Source organism: Mauremys mutica, chromosome 1, assembly GCF_020497125.1.
Source record: "Mauremys mutica isolate MM-2020 ecotype Southern chromosome 1, ASM2049712v1, whole genome shotgun sequence".
In the NCBI taxonomy this organism is placed as follows: domain Eukaryota; kingdom Metazoa; phylum Chordata; order Testudines; family Geoemydidae; genus Mauremys; species Mauremys mutica.
In genome coordinates, this window is record NC_059072.1 from 248,372,230 (window position 1) to 248,398,644 (window position 26,415).

The 26,415-nt window shown below is 41.8% G+C and overlaps 1 protein-coding gene across 1 annotated transcript in view; it reads left to right on the top strand.

Annotated features, from left to right (window-relative positions):
- Positions 1–229: 229 nt before the first annotated feature.
- Positions 230–26,415, top strand: part of SLC9A2 (solute carrier family 9 member A2) — a 38,102-nt gene continuing 11,916 nt past the window's right edge. Inside the window, exons 1-6 of the mRNA XM_045010864.1 lie at positions 230–497; positions 9,095–9,558; positions 12,302–12,552; positions 21,367–21,584; positions 24,311–24,513; positions 25,396–25,485. Coding sequence (XP_044866799.1) covers positions 230–497; positions 9,095–9,558; positions 12,302–12,552; positions 21,367–21,584; positions 24,311–24,513; positions 25,396–25,485 — 1,494 coding nt within the window. The remainder of the gene's footprint in view (positions 498–9,094; positions 9,559–12,301; positions 12,553–21,366; positions 21,585–24,310; positions 24,514–25,395; positions 25,486–26,415) is intronic.

A 26,415-nucleotide genomic window follows, 5' to 3' on the forward strand; every position in this document is an offset into this window, starting at 1 on the left:
GAGCGCGGGGCCGGCCCTGGGCAGAGGCAGGCGGCCGGGGGAGGCAGGGGCCAGGTGAGCAGCAAGGGGCAGAGGGAGCGGGCGCCTGTGCGCAGCCCCGGGGCGGGGCGCATCCGGAGCCCGGGGAGCCAGGCTTGGCACGGCCCCGGGAGCGGGGCAGCAGCGGGCGCCGGCCCGGCACGGGGGGATCCTGCTGGGCGTAGCAGGGGGGACCCCGACAAGCCGCGCCATGGGCTGCCGCTGCCCCCGGCTCCTTGCCGGGCCCCTCGTCCTCCCCCTCCTCGCCGGGCTCCTGGAGCTCCGGGCGGCCTCTGCCTTCTCCGCAGCCGCGATGGGCACCGCCAGCGCCGAGCCCGGCAGCTCAGGGACTCTGCCGCCGCCGAGCGGGACCCCCTTAGAGGAGACCCGGCTCCATGTCTTCACCCTGGACTATCCGCACGTGCAGATCCCCTTCGAGATCACCCTCTGGATCCTGCTGGCTTCCCTGGCCAAGATCGGTGAGTGCCCCCGGCCCGGGGCGGGCGCCGATGGGGAGGCTGAGGCTGGGCGACTGCCCCTGGGTCCAGCGGAGCTGTGGGAGCCAAAGGGAGCTTGGGTGGGAGCCCAGTCGGCGGGCGGGTGGGGGCAGTGCCCAGCGCACTTCACCGGCGGGGGAAAGCCTCCTGCAGGAGCACTACAAGTGTGGCAAAGGGAGAGCCTTGCAATGTACGCTTTGCTCTTAAAAATAGGGCAAATATATGGGTAGATAATGTGGCCCTCCCTGTCTATTTATACATTGAGGGCTAGTGAGAATGCGGATACATAAGGCTACTTCTACTGCTGTTCAGAAATCCCTGAAAAGCAGCGAAAGTCCCCAAGTTATGTCTTCATTTATATATGTACACTCTCTAATTGTTCATTGGGCAAGCACCCACCTAGATTCTAGATTTTAACTTAATAGTGGCTTTCACTATGACCCTGCTTGGTTTTTTTTAAGACAAGCAGTGAATAACACTGATTTATAAAATAGACGCAAGTCACTGGGAATTACCTTTCAGTGTGATAAGTTCAGTGAAAACTCCTCAGATGAAAGATAAGGTGGGTGAGATAATACCTTTTATTGAACCAGCTTCTGTTGGTGAGAGAGACAAGCTTTGTAGCTCTTCTTCAGGTATGGGAAAGGGCTCAGAGTGTCACAGTTAAATACAAGGTGAAACAGATTGTTTAGCATATTTAAGGAACATTTCCAAGTGAAATGTCCTTTTTACACCCCTTCAGGGGGAGAATGGAAAAGGTCGGGGAAGGCAGCTTGTGGGGTTGTTGCAGTTAACCGTAAATCCAGCATCTCTTTCAGTCCTTGACTTGTAGTGTCTAGCAAAGTTATGAATTAAGCCCCATCCTTTGAAGGTGTTGTGAAGATTTCCTTTGAAAATGAAGACTGCTAGGTCAGGTACAGAGTGGTAGCTGACTTTTAGAGTTACTGACCATTAGAGTTACTGACCATTAGAGGGATTTTCTTCTATCGCTTAGTGATGCAATTTGAAGCCTTTGGCATGATTTGGCAGACAAATTTTTTTTGCTTCTTCACAAGAAACAGTATGAACGAGAACATTCGATTAAATTACCATTAGAAAATGTCCCTCATATTAGGCCTAAACAAAACATAAAGCTTAAAATAATTGGTTGCAAAATATTTAAAATGTAGACCTAAAATCTTATAGTTTCATTCATCCTTCTGTGTATACATGAAACACATTCCCTAGAGTCTCTAGATACATATTTACTAGAACAGTCCTGAATACTGTATTCCTTTCCATAAAATATTACAGTACATAATGGTAGGCAATTATATAATTTATCTTTAATAAATAATTTCATCTTAAGAAAATTTATGGCAAGGGACTGATGGAAAGCAAACAAAAATGTTAATCAGTGTGGATTAAGCCTCCCCTTAGTTTTTTTTTTTTTTTTTACCACTCAGCTATGTCCTGTGAATAGTTCCTGAAAGATGAGAAACACTGAGTGATTAAAAGGTCATTCATTCTCTGATGTGGGAAAAGTTTGTATTGCATAGTTCCACAGTGTTGTGTTCTCTTTATAAGGGAAATATATTTTTGTTTTTGAATTAACTGTTTTATTTCTTGTTACAATAAAATATTAATTTAAACTAGTAACAGAGTGATCTGGAAAACAAAGGATTTTAGGAACTGTGTAAAAATCAGTAAGACCATGTATAAATGATGAAATTCTTTTTAACTAAGTTTCTTTCTAAGCAGACCTTGAGAATCTTAGTCTGGAAGAACCTGCTTTGAGGAATAAATGGGAAAACATACCATTACCATGTTTGTTTGACTTCAAATGCCTTTTTTGGTATCACACATTTCACTGAAAACTATGAATACATTCATGTGGATAACTACTTCTTGAGCCAAATTAGCTCATTTACTTGTAAAACTTTAGTCTTCTACATATACATTCTGCTTAGTAGCCATATAGCTCTGCTCCTGCAAACACTTAAGGCATGTGCTTAACTTTAAGCATAGTCTCCTTGACTTGAACAGAGCTACTGCAATTTACATCAGTTGAGGTTCTGTCCAATGGGACTACTTATGTGGTTAACCTCAAGCATGTAAATAAAGGTTTGCAGGTCTGGGGTCTATATATTTAATTTTGATATATAGAGCACCAATGTATTACAACTAATCGCCTGATATAAACATATGCCATTTGTTTTGTATCCATCTCTCCTCATTTAAAAGAGTACTGTAAAGTTGATTTAGGCCAAAATTTAGATTTTATAATAAAAAGTCTTGCAGAAGCTAAGACCAATGGAAATATTTCTGTGATTATTTTTATAATTCCAGTGATGCCATTTTAAAAACATAAATATTCTGGTGGACTGTTTGCTATCCAAATATTGCAGCACTTTGTTAATGCTTAAGGCTCCAGAAGGTGAAAAAGACAAGTCTAATTTTATTTTCTAAGAGGAATGCAATGCAAAAAGTAAACCAACTTCATTAACTGTGAGAAGTAAAGTAGATTTTAAAAACTCTTTCAGATGTAATAATCTAAAGCATTATCAGTAATACAGAACATTGCTTTATTAAAAAAATGCACTAAACAATAAGACCCTTTCAAAAATTACTCAAGCTCATAGGATATGATCAAATTTCATAACCTCTCATTGCATATGAACAGAACGTCATGAACCTGAAGGTCAAGTATATTTAAATGTGCTGTTATTATTAGAGCTGGTCAGAATATTTTTGACTAAGTGTAGTGTTGTCAAAATATGCAGTTTTGTTGTAGCCAAAATGCTAGCAGAGAACTTGTCAATCTCATCAGTGTTTTCATCTGGAAGGTTTCAGAGGGCCTGGGTGGCTTCTGGTCACTGCAGATCAGAAAGAGTAAGAGAACACAGAATCTAAAACCTGAGTTTTCTGAGTGAAAAATGGGCATTTTGACACAATGCTGTTTCTCAAAAGGTTTGGTTTTGTTCCATCGCAGAATGAAAACAATGGCCTTTTTCAAAATAATTTTTTTAAACTATTGATATTATCAAAATGTTTCAGTTTTTATGAGCAATTCCATGCATTTAAAAAATCAGATTTTATAAATCAAAAATGTTATTGAAATGGTTTTCAAGTTTTAATTTTAGAGAGTCTGTTTCAATAAGGCTTTTGATACTTTTTCTGATAAATGTTTTGAAACATTCCTGAAGAAAATTCATGACAAATTAAAACAAACAAACAAACAAACAAACAACAACAGAAAAATGCGTACACTTTGAATTCTCGGCAATTAAAACAACTTCAACCTTTCCATTTTTTCATGAAATTAACTTTTTCATGTCCCACCAGCTTTACTTTGTATTAATAATAACTACAGAGGTGGGCCTAAGTGGTAAAATTTCCAAAAGTGGGCCAGAGAAAGTGTGAGGATGACTCTGTGGCCTAGTGGTCAGTGCATTCACCTGGGAGAGCAGGTTCCAGTCCCTGCTCCAATGAATATTTAAATACTTTATACAAAGTGGGCCTATGAAGTCATTCTCACTCTCTGTGGCTCAAAGAATCTTTAATTATTTATACCCAGTGGAACAGCTTCCAGAGGAGAAATTGAGAGAGCACCATCCCACATAGCTCTATAACTCAGTGATTAAGGCATTTCTGGGGGAGATCTGGCTTCAGATCTCTGCTTCAAATTAGACAGGGTGGGAATTTAAACAACCACATCTGCCTGAGTATTCTAACCACTAGGGGAACCTCCTTTTGGATGTCTTTTGTGTGGTGTAGGTGTGCTCCAAGAATGCCTACTGGATTGGGCCCCACAGGCAGGATAGACAGGGGAATGCTTAGTTTGAGAATCTACCAGAGTTTAGCTGCTGAGAAGATTTACAGTGGCAGGACTTCGATGGCTTTACACATTTGCACCAGCAGAAATGTAGGCATCTCCAGGGTTAATTAGCTGAGCAGAGGTTTTGAAGATCTAAAGCAGGGGTAGGCAACCTCTGGCATGTGTGCCGAACATGGCACACGAGCTGATTTTCAGTGGCACTCACACTGCCAGGGTCCTGGCCACCGGTCCAGAGGGCTCTGCATTTTAATTTAATTTTAAATGAAGCTTCTTAAACATTTTAAAAACCTTATTTATTTTACATACAACAATAGTTTAGTTATATATTATAGACAGAGAAAGAGACCTTCTAAAATGTTAAAATGTATTACCGGCACGCGAAACCTTAAATTAGAGTGAATAAATGAAGACTCGGCACAGCACTTCTGAAAGGTTGCCGACCCCTGATCTAAAGTTTGGACTTGGGCATCTGAAGTGGCAGTTAGGCATCTCAGTCCTTTTTTGGATTTAGACTGTCACTTTTGGAAATGGCTCTTAGGCTCCTAAGTCACTTGGGCACTTTTGTAAATGTTACCCAAATCTCCTTTAACCAGTTTTCAATATTTTAAGTGGCAGTAATATCACTATCACTAAGACTTGGAATTTTCATTAATTAAAGTCTTTCTTTTCAGTGTTGACATACTGAGGTGCAGTTTCTATTGTCTTCTGCTAGTTTCAGTAAACCTAGCCCAATGTCTTTGTATACACAGTACAGTATATTTCCACTTAGTGTGCCATCCTGTGAAAATACAGATGCACAAAGAAAGGTAATTCACGAAAGCTAGGAGTTGCCGGCTCTCCACCCTGCTGCAATAAAGGCATAGTTGTGATTTTATATTACCTGTGCAGAATCCAGGTGTCAGAAAGAAAATTTTTGATTCAGTTGATCACGACAAGTATGCAGGGCTATAACTAGCAGGAAAAATTGAAATCTTTCTGGCAGGAGCAGCTCCAGAAACTTGTGAAACTTGACTGTAGGGGTCAGGTGAGATTTCACTCTCTTCATTGGAAAGTTTGTTCTTCTGTCATGGCAGAAACCGGTACGAAGCATGACAATTCAACATGGAACTGATTGGAAGATGCAAAGCACCACCTATGGTCCCCAATGGCTCATTCTCATGTCCCTTAAAGCCCTCACCTGTTGACCAAGCAGCAAACTGGAGGTGTCCTACTGCAGGTTATACTGAGTGGCTTTGACAGCCTCTTCCACATTCACTCAGATTCTTACTCTTGAAATTAAAAAAATATATCTGAATTTACGTGAGCTAGACATATTTTGGAGGGCCAACTTGCTATATGGGTACCCTGTAACAGAAAAAAATAATTACGCTTGTGCCCTTTTAGTTTAAAAATATCTTTATGGTGTATAATAAAAAAGGCCTGTAAGGTTTTTGTTTGCAGTTTTTTTCTGTTTGCTTTTTACATGAGAAATTCAGACATGGGGCTTGTCTAGATGCAGTTAGTGTTGTTTGAAATGGGAGTAGATCAAAGTGCATTAGGGAACTTATAGTGCATGGTACCAAGATCCATACAGATAGTTAGTTTGTAGTGTGCTAGCGTGACTTAGATTTACACCCCAGCTCACCACACGTTCACTATTCATTTACCCACACCCTTTGTCTACCCTGGAAGACTCTCTGAGGACCAGAAAACTAGTGAAATATGTCACAATATCAAAAGTTGGAAAACTGAGGCCTGGTGTGCACAAAGTTTTTGTACCAAATTAACTATTTTGTTTGTGAGTGTGAGTGGTACTGAAATAGTTAAATCAGTACCATCTGGAGTAGAGATGTGGTTATGTCTCTATAAAGGCATCTAAGGCCTGGTGTACAGAAGGAAATTAGGTTGGTATAACTGTGTTGCTCAGGGGTATGAAAATTCCATGCCTTGACTGATGCAGTTAAACCAACCTAACATCTGGTGTAGACAGTGCTAGGTTGATGGGAGAATTCTCCTGTTGACCTAGCTGTCACCTCTTGGAGAGGTGGATTCCCTACGCTGGTGGGAGAACCCCCCCGTTAGCATAGGTAGTGTCTTCACTGAAATCATTAGATAAGTGTAGACAAGCCCTTATACTGGCTTAGCTTATTCCCCTTCCTGTATGGGAATAGCTGTAGAAATATAGCCCTTTATCCCAGTGTAACTATACCCACACTAGGGGGATTGTACTGGTTTAACTATACTAATATAGTGAAATTGGTACAATTTCTGTGTGTAGATAGCTCTGAAAAGACGGAAGGAATTTAGAGTCAGCCTGTTTAAAAAATTGTGTGTATGTTAACAGCCATTAAACTTCAGTGACTGAAGAACACTTTCTTGATGTATTTGTTAAAGGTTCAACTTCTCCATCCCTTGCGTTAAGAATGAGAGGGGCTACCTAAAGATCCCTCCGTCCCCAACAGATCCTCCAGCGAAGCCAAGTCTGATCAGATTTGACATTCTTGATATTTCGGATGAAAAATGAAGCAGAAGAAACACACTTGCAAGGGGAAAATAAACTATTTTCTAAATAGAATGAGTCATAAGCACTGACTCCATGGGTGCTCTGGGGCTGGAGCACCCATAGGAAAAAAATAGTGGGTGATCAGCACCCACCAGCAGCCCCACGGATCAGCTCCCTCCCCATCACTTCCCACTCACCATGATCAGCTGTTCAGCACGGTGCAGGAGGCACTGGGGAAGAGGGGGAGGAGTGGGGCAGAAAGAGGTGGGGCTGGGACAGAGCGGGGGCAGGAAGAGCCAGGGAAGGAGTGGAGGCCTGAGGGAAGGAGTGGAGTGGGAGTGGGATTAGGTGGGGTGGGGTTGGGGACTTGGTGGGAGGGGTGGAGTGGGGGCAGGGCCTGGGACACAGCAGGGAACTGAGGAAGTTGGCATCTATGGAATGAATTCACAAAATGTAACATGATGTGTCAGAGGCTCATTAAACCCTGATCTAGAGCCCATTGAAGAGAATAGCAGCTCTGCCATTGACTTCAGTGGCTTTTAGTTGGGACCTAAATCAATTTATATTACCATATCTTCTAAGTGTGGGGAGTCAGATGATGTTTACTACCACAGTCAAAGTTTACCATATTTATGAATGGTACCACCCATTTAAAACCATTACAATGCTTTTCAGTTAGCCAAGAATTGTAGATCTTGTGGGTGGGCTTTGTTTGCTCTTGATTTTCAACAAGCCCTATTTTCCATTCATGAATAATTACAAGGGTTAAATATAGCTAAGGGTGGTATGGAAAAGCTTGGCATCTGCCGAACCTGAAATGTATCTTTGGTGAGTAGGAGGTACATTCATGTCAAATCCTAAAAGCAAAACTGAACTGTCTGGATGCCTCAGACAGGGCGGATTAACTCTCCTGTGGGCTTGGGGCTATTAGATTTTGTGGGGCCCCTGTGTACAAGCCTTTTTGTGGGAGAAAGTTTGATGCAGGAGGAGGCTGCGGCAGGGGATTGGGGTGCAGGAGGAGGTGCGGGGTCTGGGTGCAGAAGGTGATTCTGACCCGGGGCAGGGGATTGGGGTGCAGGAGGAGGTGCGGGGTCTGGGTGCAGAAGGTGATTCTGACCCGGGGCAGGGGATTGGGGTGCAGGAGGAGGTGCGGGGTCTGGGTGCAGAAGGTGATTCTGACCCGGGGCAGGGGATTGGGGTGCAGGAGGGGGTGCGGGGTCTGGGTGCAGAAGGTGATTCTGACCCGGGGCAGGGGATTGGGGTGCAGGAGGGGGTGCGGGGTCTGGGAGGGAGTTTAGGTGCAGGAGGGGGATTCTAATCTGGAGCAGGAGGTTGGGGTGGAGGAGGGGGTGCAAGGTGTAGGCTCCGGCCGGGAGGCGCTTACCACAGGCGGCTCCCGGCCGGTGGCGCAGCAGGGCTCAAGCTGCCTGCCTGCCTGTCATACCCCATGCCATTCCCAGAAGCGGCTGGCTGCTAGCACATCTCTACGGCTCCTGGGGGGAGGGGGATAGCAGGTCTCCGTGTGTAGCCTGTGCCTGCAAACACCACACCTGTAGCTCCCATTGGCTGGTCCCGGGAGTGGCGTGGAGTCACGGCATACAGGCAGCCTGCCTGAGAGCCCCTTTTAGTGGCCTGGAGATTGCTGCCTGTGATTTATTTTTGTGGGGCCCCCCCTTGAGTTGGGGCCCTGGGCTGCAGCCCCTAAAGCCCCTACCTTAATCTGGCCCTGGCCTATAGGTTATGGAACCTTTAGGTCACCACTGAAAATCTCTTCCAAGAAGTTTTCTATGTATTTGTACAGCAGACAGCACACTGGGTGTTCAGCAGAATTGTGAAATAATGAGGCACTAAGGCCCAGATTTTAAGAATTGTGAATGCAAAATGTTAAGTGGCTTCTTGCCTAATTAGAGTGCACAATTACCACAACCGTGTGCACAGCCATGGTAAACTTGTGCACAAATGTCAAGTCAGATCTCTTACCGCTCATTTACATGTGTATTTACTGCATGGTCTGGATTTGCCTGGTGAATGGGCAGGTTGGGAGATGACTATCAAATCTACATATCTGCCAAACAGGACCTGTATTCTATCCCCACCTCTTGCTGCACAATGAGATTATGTGTGTTTGTTTTCTGCTTCTCTGAACGTTTCTTTGAAGTGAAAATAAAGTTATCATGTGATTATTATTTCTTTAGTATAAAGAATAAAATAACATGATTTGCTTGTAGATTCTGGAGAAGTAACTATTTTACTTTCTTTTGTTTTGAACTCCCCTTGAAGGCTTTCATCTCTATTACAAGTTGCCCTCCATCGTGCCCGAGAGCTGCCTCCTTATTCTGGTTGGATTACTACTGGGTGGAATTATTTTTGGAGCCGAGGAAAAGTCCCCACCTGTAATGAAGAGCGATGTTTTTTTCTTGTATCTCCTTCCACCGATTGTACTCGATGCTGGGTATTTCATGCCAACTCGTCTGTTCTTTGAGAACTTTGGTACTATATTCTGGTATGCTGTAGTGGGCACGCTCTGGAATTCTATTGGCATTGGGCTTTCCCTCTTTGCAATTTGCCAGATTGAAATATTTGGCTTGACCGATATCACTTTGCTGCAGAGCCTGCTCTTTGGCAGCTTAATTTCAGCTGTGGATCCTGTGGCAGTGCTGGCTGTTTTTGAAAATATTCATGTCAATGAACAGCTTTACATCCTAGTGTTTGGAGAGTCTCTGTTGAATGATGCCATAACGGTGGTAAGTTACTATATAAACAATTATTGTTGCTGCTACTTGACTGCATGGCACCATCATGCCATATGTCTTTCTATCTAGTTCTCACTATCTACTGAGAGCCAAAGCCAGTTTATCAAATTCTTTCTTTTCACTAGACCTACATGCTAATATTTAATGGAGGCATATAAATATTTCATAGATTTTAATACACCTCTACCGTGATATAATGCTGTCCTCGGGAGCCAAAAAATCTTACCGCATTATAGGTGAAACTGCGTTATATCGAACTTGCTTTGTTCCACCAGAGTGCGCAGCCCCGCCCACGGAGCACTGCTTTACCACATTATATCCGAATTTGTGTTACATCAGGTTGCGTTATATCGAGGTAGAGGTGTATCTGAAGTCTTCAGGTATTTATCATTGAAATCTGTCAGATTTTTAATAAAAATTTAGAGCTTTTCCCCAGATGCAGAAATGTCTGTGGGGGAGAGGAGGAGAGAAGTGTTCAGCATGGATTCCCATGAATACACCCAGAAATAGTTCAAATCCACATGGAGACTACAAGCCCAGTTTCCAATTAGTGCTAATTTGATGTGGGCACCTGCCCAGTTGGAGCTGCACTGAGATCACCAACTTATTTCCTATAGGACACCAAGCAGCCATCAGATGTCTAATGATTAACCAGCTGAGCTAAATTTCTTATGCTGACCTAGAGATGAAAGTCTGCAGAGCCCATTACCCTTTCCCTGAGCCATCCACCTCCCCATGTGTAAATCCGCCATCACTGTATCTCGAATATTACTGGCATTTATTCTTACCTGGCCTTATCTCTCCTGAAATCCTTACCCGTGTATAAATCTCCTGCCATCAGTCCTGTAATGTCCTGTTTTATGATCAATGTAACTCCAGTTTTCCACATGTCATAAGGACCAGACAGCTCCATGAATTGGAACCATCTCTCTCTTTTTTCTCCATCACTGGCTTCCTATTCATCTCCTAATTCAACAATGAGTTGTCTTCCTGATTTTTAAACTTTTAAAGGATTTTCTCCAGTTTATCTCACTGACCTCATATCCCCCATCCACTCTATCTGATCCTTCAGTATTGGCCATTTTTCTTTCCCTTCCCATGATCCTCCACAGTTGGAATATTGTTTTTCCACTTATACTTCCCAATCTACCTGATGTTATCTCCTTCCAAGCCACTGAATCATATCCTCTCTTTAAAGCTTATCTTAAAGCCTGACTTTTCTTGTTAGTTTGTAGCTGAATCTCTCTATCATGTCTATGATGGTATTAGGGTTGGCCTAACACAGTACTGCAAAAACAGTGCAGGCAAATATTAATTCCAATTCCAAATGGCTGTTTGGTTCAGACATGTCTATTCCTGTCTTAACAATCATTCATGCAAAGGTGTTTCTGTTTGCATCAATATTTGGGGAATGGCTGTTCTTCGTATTTATATGGAGCCTTCTCATTGTGTAATTGTTTTCAACAAAAACAAACACTTTTCAGTTCAAACAGCATCTAACCTAAACACAAATGAGCACACTTTGCTAAAAAGCCCACTGTTTTTGAGGCCTGAAATACGTGTGCCATGATCAAAATGACACTGACTCCCACCTACCATTCTGTACATACACTGCAGTCGTGGTGCTGTAACCAGGCTGCAGATCTTTGTTACGGTCTTCATGTTTGTGTACCTGCTTCTAAAGAAATAATTTATCACAGAGATTTTGAGCATCCTGGGGTCAGATACAGAGGACACAATTTATGGCTCTACCGAATGAGGCCAACTGGCCTCGTTCAGCAGATGAGCTGACCATGCTAACAACTTCACCTTGCAGCTCTTTTGAAGTCTCTTGTTGGTCTGTTTTAGATGTTGTTTGGGCTTCTATTTTTATCCAGAAATGTTCCAGAGTCAGCAGATCTGCAGTCAATGGGAGTTTATAATCAATTCAGTTCCGCTTCAGAGGCAGTGAGTGTTTAAAGATATCTGAGTGATTGTTAGAAGGCCCAGTAGCTTGGCATTAGACCTACTCATGGCTTCTGGTTATGATTTTGCAGAGCTCTAATCAGTTGATTATATTTAAAATATAACCCAGGTGATCACATTGCATGTTGTTCTAAATGGAACTTGGCAGGAGCAAGAGGCATTGTAGCCATTCTGGGTTTGCATCTGTCACAGTTCGGCTGAGCAGATATGTTTTCAGACCTGTTGTCCCACAGCCTCAAATGTCTAATGGAATTACTTGATTTTACTGGTGAACAAACAAATCGTTCTTTTCTTTTCTTTTCTTTTCTTTTCTTTTCTTTTCTTTTCTTTTTGAGTCTGAAAAATCTTGCCTCGGGCAGGGAAAATGTGAAGTTAGGAAGTCTGAAAATGATTGGTAGCATAGATGGGACACAGGAATTTGCATCAATCTGGAGAAATTGGTTTTATTCTTGGCGTGGTTGATGACCTGCTGAGTGACTTTGATGGAGTCAGTTTGCCTTTCTGTACCTCAGTGTCTGCAAAATCAATCTGCAAAACAGGAATATTGATATTTATCCCCCTTTGTAAAGTACTTTGAGATCTATGGATGAAAAATAGTATATATATACATATTATAAATATATAAGTAGATTATTAATTATTTAGCATATTTTTAAAGTGAATTCAAGGTAAAGACAAAAATACAAAGTCTTCCATTAGAATGCAGGACTACAGTGACACTGAGAGGAATTGGGAAGGCTTCTGATAATGTGCTTTCTTTTCTCCATAGGTCCTGTACAATTTGTTCAAGACTTTCTGCCAGATGCGCACAATTGAGACCATTGATGTATTTGCTGGAATTGCTAAATTCGTTGTGGTGGGGATCGGTGGAGTGTTGATTGGAATCTTTTTGGGCTTTGTGGCAGCATTTACAACCCGTTTCACCCATAAAATCCGAGTGATTGAGCCACTTTTTGTCTTCCTCTACAGTTACTTGTCATACATAACAGCTGAAATGTTTCACCTCTCAGGCATTATGGCGTAAGTACACAAAAAAGGTACTTTAGTAATAATAGCACCAAATGGCAACGCAAAGCCAGACATCAGTGATGGCTAGATTCTGCAGGCTGTACCTCACAATGAGTAGTACTTAGTTATTTGAATAAGTACTGTTGAATGGAGACAATGCTGTTCCATTAATGTTAAATGAAAAAACTCCCATTTACTAAATTGGGAGTAAGATTAGGACCAATGGGATTAAGAATTTCAGAATCTTGCTCTAAAGTGATCTTATAATAACTGTTGATCTTTGCTTCTTGGGGCTAGATCAGTGGTGGGCAACCTCGAGACATTTTGCTGTCATTGACCGTCCACAGGCACGGCCCCCTGCAGTTCCCAGTGGCCGTGGTTTGCCATTCCCGGCAATTCTCATGCTTGTTCACTCTCTCTCTCTCTCTGGCCCTGTGACTTTTCAAATTGTTTATTCACCATGGAACAGCTTCAGCAGGAGAGACTGAAGGGACCTCCTTTCCAGCTCAGAATATCCCATAACCCCACAGCTAGGGCATTCACCTGAGTGGTGACAGAGCCCAGTTCAATTTCCTTCTCCCCATCAGGCAGAGTGGGAACTTGCACCAGGGGTTTCACACTTCCTGGGTTTGTATTCTAACTGCTGCTATAAGTTATGCGAAAGATGGTCATCCTCCTTCTCCTTCCCCCTGCGCCCCCTGCTGTTTTGTATAAACTTGTCTATAGGGGCCCAGTCTGGCATGCGAACTCTGAGTGGTGATTATTGAATTTGGCCGCATAAGAATGCATTTCTTTCCCCAGTTCATGAATTGCTCTGTGGTTTATGTGTCCACATACCTGGCATGGGGCTGCAATGCACATGCAGAAACATAGGCACCTAGGGAACTTTTTACTGCAAAAATATTAGGTGCTGAGCTTGTTTAAATGCCTATAGGGCTTGGAGGCAGCTGAGCAGGGGCTTTGTGAATCCCAGCGGGCCTGTTTCTTGAATTTAGGCACCTATAGTGGCTCCTAAGTCATTTTGTGAATCTAACCCTTTGTGTGTGTGTGTGTGTGTGTGTGTGTAATTGCAAACAAAAATAATATTTTCTCTGTTATTTCTGACAGATAAAAGTATTATAGTGCTCCCCCATAGCGCTTCAAAAGGAAGAACTAAGTCACCCTTCCTGTACTGCATAAAATGACCTGTAATGACCTAAGTTTTAGAAAAGACCATCATGACATCAAATAAATTAAAACAGTTTATTGTGATTCAAGCAAATATTGTGTAAAGAACAATCTTCTTTCACTTAAGTATTGCATTGTTCTAGTGACAAACATGAGGCAGTCAGGTTTCAGAAGCGATAATATTTTATGAAACTTAAAGGTTACTACTTAGTATCTCTAATATTTGGTGACATTTTTGTTGTTTTTAGAACCTTTTCTAGTATCTGGTTGAAGATAGGATTGTTGATTTATCACTGATGTGGTCATTCAAGTTTTTCCAGGGCTAAGAAGCAATTAAATGGGAAAAACAACCCTAATTATTTAAGTACTATAAACATAGAAATATTCTCCCCACCCCCAAAAAGAAGAAGAGAAAGAAGTGGAAGGCATGCTAATGAACGTAAAGAACTGAAGGGTGCATGTGTTTCTTTCTTAGATATGAACCGAAATAAAGTAACATACAAATCCAGTTTGACCTAGTTCTGAAATGACCCATCTCTTCCACTGGTTGCTATTGATAGCATTTGTGTGGTTTCCAGTTTCCTCCTGTTCTTAGTCAAATGTCATTGGCAGCATATGATCATGTACTTAAAGGGCTCCCATATCAAAAAGGGGAGTGAAGCATTATATCAAAAAGTCATAATAGTTTGCATGAAAATGCTGAACTGGACTCTGTGAGCCTAATATAAAACTAATAACACTGCATGTCTCCTAATGTGTAAATGGAATAAGCACATGGGTGGAGAATAATACTGAAAGTATACAGCTGTATGGATAAATATTCATTACTATGACAGCCTTAGTGTCAACATGTGATTGGCCCCTGCGTGGGTATGAAAGATGGAGGAAGTGGTAGGTAGTATTATTCCTATTTGATATTCCAACATGACCACAATATATCTATCATCAAATGTATCTTGAACGTGTTTTTACTCTAAACTTGTTTCATGTTTATAATACTTTATACATATTAATTATTATTAAATATTTTACTCTTTCCAATAACATGCCATATCCATAATACTGTGCTTGGTCATTTCTGGAATAGATTAATAATGATCATTTATAGCCTGACCTGTGAGCCCATGTGGGGAGTAAGCTCCCTTCCCCCTTTATTCTTCTGTGGTGTTTACTTGGGCCTTCCAGTTGTGGATAGGATAAGTAGACACTGTACATCTATTCTTCCTCTCCCCACCTTGAGCATATGGGCAGAGGGCCCCTCGGGGCAGTGCAGCTATGCATCACCCCATACACTGCAAAAGCAAAAGCATGTTCTACCTCTTAATTTAATAAAGCACAAAAAGCACATGGTGTATGGCATTGAAATACAAATTTTAATAGCAGGTCCAGGTTTTCCTCTGGCATCTATTTAGTCATCTTGAACAGCAAAGACTAGAAGGCCGTGGGTTCAGTCCCACAGCAGGACTTGGGCTCACAGTGAGAGCTGACACTGCAGTGCAGTACTTGGAGAAGACAGCACTGCCAGACGTCTCATCATTTGTATAAGACTTTAAACCCTGGCCACTTTTGCCTAGTGGCTTCCAGACAGAAGTTATGAAATATCAAAACAGTCCTATAATGTATTATTTAGAAAATCAGAATATTCTCTATTTTGAAAATGAGGTTGAAAGTGGTGTTTACTCTATCATCCAGGTAAAAGTCTTGGATCCTTATACTTTGGGAAAAAGGTTGTTGACATGTCTGAAGCATATGTGATAGCTGCAGGTGCCAGAGATGAGTGAACAGTGAATCATTGTACCAATGCAGATGGAAGGCTGTGTACATTTAATTTAAAACATGCTGTTTCAAAGATTGATTTCAGATTATTTTCAAATAAATTCTTCCCCCAACCCCTCAGCTCTAGGTTTTCATGTATCACAGCCACTTAGCCCTGAACTTCTAAAATCCAGTTTCCATTTACCTGAATGAAAAGAACACTGAAACTGACATATTAAAGTTGTGGCACTGGTAAATTACTGGAAAGGAAAATGCATCATTATCAAATAAATAATATCTATTGACCCTGTCTCCTCACCTGTGTGCAGCTGGGAAATTGATTGAAGCCAGAGGAGAAGAGGAAAAAAAGGAGTTAATGCCTTTTACTTTTAGCCAAAATATCCCATGCAACATACTTGTCATGGGGACAAGTGATTCTTGAAACAGCCATTTATAACTCCTGGCCAGATGACTCATCAAAAATAGTAGGTTGTAATGGATTAATCATCTCCCAGATAGTCCCTATTAGAGTGTTCTCTTCTGAAGGCAAGGAAATGTATTATGATGTAATTAGAGCTGGGCCTGAATCAAAACCATGAATTAGAAACAGTAGCAGCGGAGCTGAACTTTTCAGTCTAGTCCCACCTCAAATTATAATACTACATTTTCTGTTTATAGTTTTTATAAGGTTTGTGAAACAGCAGAACTATTAATATGTGTTTCTTTTTTTGCAACAATGAATGAACAACCTAAAAGAAACATGCACTGAAACTACAGTTAAGTTTAGTAGGTCAAAGAAACTTGAGGACTGAATCCAGAACTCTAGTTTATTCCAACCACAACAGAAACTGCACTGTTTGTGCAAATGGACTTTCATTAGTCGAAGGGAGACAAAATACAATTTGATGGTAATCAGTCCTTTATTCTTTTCCTGATTTTAACATAGCAGAGTCAACAGTCTGAGAGCAAAGAATGCAGGAGCGACATGTAAATTGGATGTGAACAGGAAGTACAAAACAAAATGAAGAGAACACCTAGGCTTTCCCACTCGCAGATTATGTTGACAATATTAACCTGCATTGGAAAGAAAATATTAAAATAATATTTGTATTTTGCACCTTTTAGAAGTTTGGTAGCTATCTTGTAATTTCATTTTTCCAAATGAAGAAACTCACATAGGATTTTTTGTTCAAATAGAAGTAACTAATCTAAAGAGCTATCAAATGCAAAATTGTACATTGACTAATTGTAGCATAGTCATCATTTGAAGATTAATGAAGATTGATAGCACTGCTCAATCTCAATACATTACTGAATTAAGTCAGTTACTGACATTCAATAAGTGAAAGTAATATTGTTATTGAAAAAATATATATAAAAAATTAGGATGCTGTCCCTTTAAATTTTAGTGGTTAAATATATGAGATGCATTAAGTTACAGAGGGACAAATTAATCTGGTGACAGATTATTTTCAGACATCCGTGCACAGAGTCTCCATTAGCTCAGGATCCAAAAACAAACTGCTCCCAAAACTGGTTGACTCACCCTGGAGCTGCAGGGCTTTCCTACCTGTCTGTAATCATGATAAGAATTAAAGTTAAGAGGGGAATCAATAGAATCTAACATTTAATTTCATTTTCTATTAGTTTGTACACTGTGACGGTCAGGCTTCCCAATAAATCAGAAAGTCAGGAAGGTGAAATGTTATATTGGTTAGACACCTTGCTTCACACAGCCTTCTGGGAGTGGTTTCGGGCTAACCTTAATGAGTCCTGGCAAAAGACAACGGCTACATTATCATGGACAATACGTTCAGGCCAAACCAAAGATGTTGAGGGGGGAAGAATGAGATCTTCACCCATTCTTCTCTGACAGGTCCTGGCCTGTCATGACAAGCTCCTTTTCCCAAAGAACCCACAGGTGCAGGGACCCAGAGACTACATCCTAGATTCAGTTTTACTCAACATCTGCATAAAAACACTGGGGTTACAATAAGGCGATATTGGACACAATCCTCACCAATGTCAAACTCATGCTCAGCACAGATGAAGGCCAGGGGATGCAAAGGTAGCTCTACACTAACTTTATTCCTCCTCCATCCTCAGCTTGTCCGGGGACAGAGCCAGCCCTCAAAGAGGAGCCAAATGGCTGCTCCAGATTGCACTGACTGGTCTATGTTTCATTAGCAATACGTGAGGTTGCAGGAAGACAGCACTGTAGGAAAGAGATTGTTATTAAGCATGCTGGGGCCAGTATTGCACAATGAGGACCTGCTGTGTGAGTGGTAATGGCCTAGCCCTAGCCCCACCCTACTTGCATTTTTGGGCATCCATTTCTACGCTAAACTCATTCCCTCCTGAAACCTGTCCCTCTTTTTCCAGTTCCACTCATCATACTGCACTCTCCTGGGAACCATTCCGCTAGTCAGGGATCAGCAGAGCACACTGTGCTCCAGCCCTGCCCCTCCAGTCTCCATCGTGCCTGTCATGGGGAGAGGGAAGAGTTGGATTCCCCCTTACTGGGGTAAGACTCATCAGCCACTTATGGCTCTGGCTGTAGCAAGGGATCCTAGAGGAGTAAAGGACTTAATATATTCAGCTATTAGTCTTTCTCATCCAGAGTAAACAACACTGTCTCCCAGTATCTGAAGGAAATTGGAATCTGGACAAAAGATCAAGCTAAATCAGGAAATGATGGAAGCAGTTTTACTAGGAGAGGGTACCATTTTGAGAAAGTGTCACCAACTACAACCTCAACTTCCCCCATTGTCATCTTCCCACAGCTGCTCAAGGTAGTGCATTATTCTGAAGTCATTTGGGACTCACTGCTGATTTTGGATGCACAAATAGCATCTATCACCAGAAATGCCTTCTTCCCTCTTTGGTTTTCAAGGACATTTAGTTTGCTCTTTCCACTAGAAGATGGAAAATCTTCCACTAGAAGACAGTCCTAGTCCTGGTTATCCCATAGTGCCACTTCCAGACTGGACGACTGCAGCATAACTATGCCTGTGCTAGAAAGTACAGGCTATTCAGAAAGTGAAACTGATCTATCTTCCAGCAGCCCCAAACCCAGAGAAATAAAGGGAGCACATGCTGTCTCATTGTGTTCTGTACCTTGCATTGGCTCTCCTTTCAATTTTGGATGTGTATAAAGATGCTGATTCAAATCTCTAGAGCCCTCAGTGGGTTTGGCCTGACCTCTCGCTATGAGTGCCACTCCTTCAGTGCCCCAGTGTGGCGATTATGACTGACAGGGGTGATAAGGCTGTCTCAAAGATGGGACTCTGTGACTAGGGGCTGAACATTCTCAGTTGAGGGCCCTCTCCCCTGAAAGTCTCTCCAACAGACAGACAAGAGGCATCATCCTACTGGACAACAGAAAACAATGTCCCAAATACCAGAAGGATGAAGAGTATAGGTCCAAGTTTAGCCAGAATTTTCTGTGACTCTGAGTGTTGTAACACACATGTTAAACGTATAAGGAAGTGGATTATGGTTGCATGCTGGGATGTGCAGCTTTAGTGCAGGCTATTTTTCAGGGGCTACATGCAGAAAGGCAAAATGGATTCACGTCTTTCCATCTCTATCTGCAAACCACTGGGCTTCATGTGCTTTGACCAAAAACTCTTATGCAGGTTTATATGAAGCCAGTTTTTAACTGGGAAATCAGCAAAGAGCTGCATGGTGGCAGCATATCCCTTTAACCACAAACACATAAGATCAAGGGGGACAGTTGTTTGATAGTCTCAGCTAGGGATCATGCTCTCAACACACACACCTGAGGTAAATACTTGGTCACTTAGCTTCCTATACTTATGCCCATCTATTTGGATGTCACTTTGCCTGCTCATATATTGGTTGCAATATTCCATAAATGCTGAGTGACTAAAAGTTTATTTGAGCAGCTTGCAGAATACTGAAGGGACAGTACCATCTGAAAACTGGAAGACACCATGGGTACATGTACACAGCAAACAGTGCCCTGCATCAGCAAGTCTCAGAGCCTGGATAAACTTACTTGGGCTAGCGGGGCTTGTGCTGCAGCACTGAAAATAATAGTGTAGATGTTTCGGCTTGGGCTGCAGCCCTGGCTCTGAGACTCTCCTCCCTCACCAGGTTTCAAAGCCCAGGCTCCAGCCTAAGTCCAGACATGTACACTGCTGTTTGAAGTCCTGCAAGCGCAAGTCAATTGATCCAGGCTCTGAGACTCACTGCTGATTTGCTGTGTAGACATACCCTAAATCACAAGCATTATTAGCTGGCAAAACTATACTAGTTTTAGTATAGTAAGCTCCATGGAAAACATATTAGCAGCACTCATGTTGTCAAATTAAACCACAGAAAGTATGAGAGTACTGCCCTCAAAATCTCAATGTGATGTTCATCTGATGGCACCTGGGGAAAAGCTAAGCCCTAAAGGAGTGATCCCCACAAAGCACAAGAAAAAAATTGGACATTTGACCTGTGATACAATAAGCCAGCTGACAGAACATATGAAAAACACAATGAAAGAAATAGGGTATTTTCTACAGTGGGATTTCAGTCACAGATGTAGCTGCACCAGTGCAAAAAACTACTATTGACATGGTTTTCAGTGGTGCAGTATGATTAGTACAAGTGTAGATTACTGTGGTTTTGAGGCTGGAACTAAACCACATTGGTTCCAATCATCCTGTACCAATAAAACATAGCCATGCATTATTAGGGATTTGCCCTGGGGCAACTATGCTGGCGGCTGAAGTCCTTCTGTAGAAAAGGGGTAAGATTTTCAAAACTACCTAAGTGACTTAGGCACCTAAGTCCCATTTTCAAAAGTGACTTTCAGCCAGACTTTTAAAGGTATTTAGTTGCCTAAAGATGCAGATAGGTACCAAGTGGGATTTTAAAAAGCTTCTAGGAGCCTAACTCCCATTGAAATCAGAAATCAGTGTCATTCCTTCAAAGTCAAAATCCCATTGACTTTCAGTGAAATTTAGGGTTCTGAGTACCTAAGTTACTTTTGAAACTGGAACTTAGGCACCTAAATCACTGAGACTTTTTTGAGCCTTTTACCCAAGGCCCCTGTCATCTCTTTCCTACTCAGAGTCAGTCCATGAACAGAAATAGATCATTATACTGAGTTATGACCATCATGGAAAAGGACATAGAAATACTTGTTATCAGAGGACATAGAGGAATAAGGGAGAAATATGAATGTTGTTCTTTAATAGCGAGAAACTGCTAAGTCCTTGGCCCTTGCTGTCTATGTCTGTCTTAGTAAGCCTTGCTTCTTCCCTCATATGTTGGATGATTGTACCGAACATCCCCATGTCACTCACTCATGCTGGAAACATATGTATGCTGAAGGACAGGTGTGATGTCTTGCATTGTGTTTCTTTGAAGGGGTTGTTTTGGAAGCTCTGCATTAGAGTCTTGAGTGACCCTGCAGAGGGTCTTTCATTTGGGCTGTGTGGATCAACCTGTGAGAAAAGGTTCTCTACACTAATACTTTTTTAGAAAACACACCTCTGGGGAAAAAAACCTTGTATAAATACATTCTACATATATAACTGAAAATAGGTAGTTGGTAGAATTAATTATGCTTTTTATTTAAGAGACAACCAATATCAAAGGGAGCCCTTCCTAGCTGAACATTAATAATATAAAAAAATAATAATTGGAGATAAACCAGTCCCCTAGAGCTGGAAGGGACCTTGAAAGGTCATTGAGTCCAGCCCCCTTCCTTCATTAGCAGGACCAATTTTTGCCCCAGATCCCTAAGTGGCTTCTTCAAGGATTGAAGTCACAACCCTGGGTTTAGCAGGCCACTATTCAAACCACTGAGCTATCCTTCCCCAGTATTGTTCTCTTTAGATGAATGGGTTTAAAAAATAAACTAAACGCTAACTTTTAACTTTGCAGGATAACAGCTTGTGCCATGACCATGAATAAGTATGTGGAGGAGAATGTTTCCCAGAAGTCCTACACAACCATAAAGTATTTCATGAAGATGCTGAGCAGTGTCAGTGAGACCCTGATCTTTATTTTCATGGGAGTGTCCACGGTTGGAAAAAACCATGAATGGAATTGGGCCTTTGTTAGCTTCACCCTCCTCTTCTGTTTGATCTGGCGTGCACTGGGTAAGAAAGTCTTGACATCCAACGTCATTCTTAAGCATTCTTTACAAGTGAAACGTGCATCTTTTGTGCCACAGAACCTGTGAAAAAGTAATAGCTAATCTGTATAGGATAGGGGAAAGCTGAATATCTGCTTGTGCTGGATATGGGAGACTAACAACTTCTTCCCTAACTATTGGCAGGTGACTTCAGGTCAGAGCTCTAGGGATAGATAAAGCTGAGTTTCAGTAGGTCACAAAGTGGTCTCCTTACATTTAAGTGTCCTTTATTTCAAAGAGGTTAGTTTGCTTTCCAACGATTACTTTCAGCTCAGTCTTGTGCTCATGAAATGCGTGGGAGTCCATACATTCCCATAACCATATTGAAACTAAAGCGTCATCCTTGTCACAAGCATTTTATTTGAAAGTGGTTTAAAAATAAACAAAAAATGAAAGAAAATTTCCCAAAATTATTGGCAGCATCACAAAAAGGAAACAAATAAGAGTTAGTTAATGTTTTGCATGTTTATCCAAGTCAATCATGGTCAGAAATACCAATAGCATTACAGTGGGGGATACCATAGTTAAATTTCTGTTTACTGTGTTATATGGTTCTTAAACCAGAAAAGAAGAAAGTGTCTTCTATATGTTGAAATGAAACAAACCCTTTAAAGAGTCTTTTTGGCTTCTCCTGTTCTGGGCCACAGTCCTGCAAAGATTTATGCACATGCTTAACTTTAGTCACTTGAATAACCCATTGGCTTCATCACTCATGCAGGTAAAGTTAAGCATGTGACTATTTCCAGGATTTGAGCCTTTGTGTGTTGGAGACAACAGGTAACATTTTTGAAAATGTCTAAGTCCCATTTTTACAGTTATTTAGGCACTTAAGGCCAGGTTTACAAAGATATTTAGGCACCTAAAGATTCAGATCAGTGTCTAGTGGGATTTTCAAAAGTGTTTTAGTAATTTAGGACTAGATTCACAAAGTTACGTGCCTAGCTGCCTCTTTAGGCACCTAAATCTCAGAATCAGGCCCCACTGGGATTCACAAGCCCCACCCCCCTCAGCTGCCACCAAACCCTATAGGTGTCAAACTAGCTCAGTGCCTGAGTTTTTGCATTAAAAGTTCTGTAGGCACCTATGTTTCCACCTCTGCACATGCGCACTGCAGCCTCATGTTAGGTGTCTGGATGCCTAAACTCCAGAGCAGTGCACGTACCAGAGGAGGAGAGGCGCTTCTCCACCTAACTTGCCTGCAGGCCCAATCCAGTCTGCTTAAATGGGGGGAGGAGGAAGAGCTCCCTCATAATCTTTAGCCCAGTGGCTAGGGTACTCATCTGGGATGGGGGAGATGCCCAGCTTAAGTTCCCTCTGTCCCTATAATAGTAATAATTGGAGACATACCAATCTCCTAGAACTGGCAGGGACCTTGAAAGGTCATTGAGTCAAGTCCAGTCCAGTCCCCTGCCTTCACTAACAGGACCAAGTACTGATTTTGCCCCAGATGGCCCCCTAAAGGATTGAACTCATAACCCTGGGTTTAGTAGACCAATGCTCAAACCACTGAGCTATCCCTCCCCCATGAGAGGAGAAGGGATTAGAACAGGGATCCCCTGGCTTTTGGGTGAGTGGTCTACCCACTGGCTATGGGATATTCTGATCTGAGGCTTAGTCTCTCCTGTTGAAGCTGTTCCACTGTGGATAAATAATTAAAGGGTCATTGGGCCAGAGAGAGTGAAAGCACACAAGCTGAGAATGACTCTGTAGTCTGGTGTTTAAGACACCTAGTGTTCACCAGAGATGTGGGAGACCCAGGGTCCTGCCCTTCTCCTTCAATGCCTCTTTAATTATATGGAACAGTGGAACAGCTTCAATAGGAGAGTGATGGAACCCCCCTATCAGAATGTCCCATAGCCCAGTGACTAGGATAGTCACTTGAGAAGTGGCAGATTCCCTTTTCCCCCCTCAGGTGGAGGGAGGACTTGAAACAGGGGTCTTGCACATCCCAGGTGAATATCGTGCCACTGGGCTAAAAGCTACGAGGGAGCGCCTATTTCTTCTCCCCACTGGCTTCTTGCAGAAAACAACATAAGAAGCTAATTTCAAGGGAGTTCAGAGCTGAGAATCCAAAGCAGAGGGAGGTGCCTCTGTCCAATATGGATTTAGGTGTCAAACTCCTTGAGCCTGAGAAAGGTGGGGCTTAGGACACAACTCTCTCCTTAGCATCTCCCATAGGCTAGCTTGGCTGGGGAACTGACTGTGAATGCTGGTGATTTCTAGCTGTCTAACAGTTAGGTGTTGTGACACACAGCACCACAGTGCCTAAGTTCCTTTGTGAATCTAGCCCTTAGGAGTTTAACTGAGCTTTTGTAGACTTTCAGTGGGAATTAGGCACCTAACCAGCTTTGATGATTATATAAATTTCACCAGGTGCACCTTGGTGCCTAAATACCTTTGTAAGTCTAGCCCTTAGGAGCTAAAGTCCATTGATTTTAAATGAGACTTAGCCACTGGAGTGCTTACATCATTTTTGAAAATAGGACTTGGGCTCCCAAGTCTCTTAGGCACTTTTGAAAATGTTACCCAAGGTTTTGAACTAAAAATCTCTCAATCTGGTAAACAGACATTTCCTTTCTTAAATAAAAAACAGAAACAAACTCTGTGTCATAAAAATAAACATCAGCAACGATGAGGCTTTCCATGTCACCTCAGTTTTCCGTTTGACTATTGTCTTCATCCTTTCCTCAGGTGTTTTTGTTTTGACTCAGATCATTAACATGTTCCGGACAATTCCTCTAACTTTTAAGGACCAGTTCATTATTGCCTATGGAGGTCTCCGAGGAGCCATCTGTTTTTCTCTTGTATTTCTGCTTCCTGTTGCTGTGATCCCCAGAAAGAAATTGTTCATTACTGCTACTATTGTGGTGATATTCTTTACCGTTTTCATTCAGGTGAGAACTCTCCTCCTGTCAGGTTTTGTTTCCCAGATGTTTTGTGAAGAAGCATTTGAGAAGAAAATCGAAACATTTAATCTGCCTGAATGAGCCTTTTTCAGAGGGTTTTGTCATATGACCATACCTAAAAACGCAGTGTAGCCAGCAGCCAGGCAGCAAAGATGTGTCAGGTATTTATTAACAGCTTATGTTAATGTGTAAGTAGCATTAAAATAAAAAGAAGACATTTCCTCCATAAGTAAATGTTAAAAACTAATATAGCATGTTGTGCAAGCCAGAAGTTGGTGCCTTCTCTTAAAATAACCAATTGAGGATAAATACTAACCAAAAATTCCACTGTTACCTACTCTTCGATATTAATTTCCATATTACTATTTAGTCATCCCTGAATTTTAATTTCTAAAACAATAGCTGACGGAGAATGTAGCAAATCTGTGTTTGAAATAAGAAAGATTTGCTTCTGGTTTCAAAAGCTGATTGTTTTTCTTCATCATGCAATTCTTGAAAAACTTTTATTGTAAAAAAATGGTTGCCATTAGCAAGTGGCAAGTCACTAATAGGATTTGTCAGATGAATGCATCCTTTTTTTATGGACATCAATCATAGTCTGGAGATTCCCTTCACTTCTGCTTTGCTAGTGGGGACTGTATTATGTGAGGGAGCACATTGCTGACTAAATGCAACACTTGCTAATTACAGGGATGAATTCATATTTGAAACTACTGTACCATACTTGTGTTTGAGGAGCCATGAAGACCCCCAGGCTGGTTGTCACAGTTTTGACTGAAAAAAAAAAGAAGGCAAATGACTGCAATGTATGTCTCTATTCCTTTATGTCTATGAGTCAACAAAGATTTTTTTTTTCTGTTTTCTGTACAGGGAATAACAATTCGCCCACTGGTGGAGTTTCTTGATGTTAAAAGATCGAATAAAAAGCAGCCAGTAGTCAGTGAAGAAATTTACAATCGGGTATGCCATAGCTTTAGCATTATAGAGTGAAATCCTGGCTCTATTGAAGGCAATTGCAAAACTCCCATTGACTTCAGTAAGACCAGATTTGACCTGTAATGTGCCTGTGCCACAAGGAGATAAACTTTATATATATATATATATATATATATAATTTGCCTTTGGATTGTTCATTTTTTAAATTGTTGATCTGCTGTGATAAAATTACATTCTTTTTACTCTTTATATAGGAATTTGCTGCAGTTTTAGGACTTGCCTGTGCTAGAACAGTGGCACATGTTTAACTAAACTGATATTAAATTCAACTAATGAAACCAGTGCAAACCCTAATGTAGACACCCTTAAACCAGTTTAACCCTACCTTACATCAATTTCTCTCTGAATCTAAGATACATACTCCCATAGTTAGATGTCTAAATACGTTTGTGAATCCCACTCTGGGTGCACCACAATTTGTAATGTATTTACCCACAGAATACCTCTGAGCAGTAGAGAAGTGCTATTATCTCAATTTTACAGATGGAAAACTGAAACACAGAGCGATTAAGGCTCAGATCCTCAAAGGTGTTCAGGCACCTAACTCTAGTTGATTTCAGTGGAATTTAGGAGCCTAAATACCTTTGAGGGTCTAACCCTGATGATGTGTACACTGCATCTGGGAGCGAGCCTCCGAGCCCAAGAGACTCCTGTTAGCGGGGATCACATTAGTACACTAAAAATACTGTGTAGACGTTGCTGCTCGGGCTGGAGCTCAGGCTCTTAAGCCCCTCCCACCCACCCCGATTTGAGAGCCCAAGTTACAACCTCAAAGCAATGTTTACACAGCTATTTTTATGCACACTAGCATGAGTCCTGCTAGCAAAAATCTGTGCACCTGGGCTGTGAGGCTTGCTCCTAGATGCAGTGTAGACGTATCCTAAGTGACTTGCC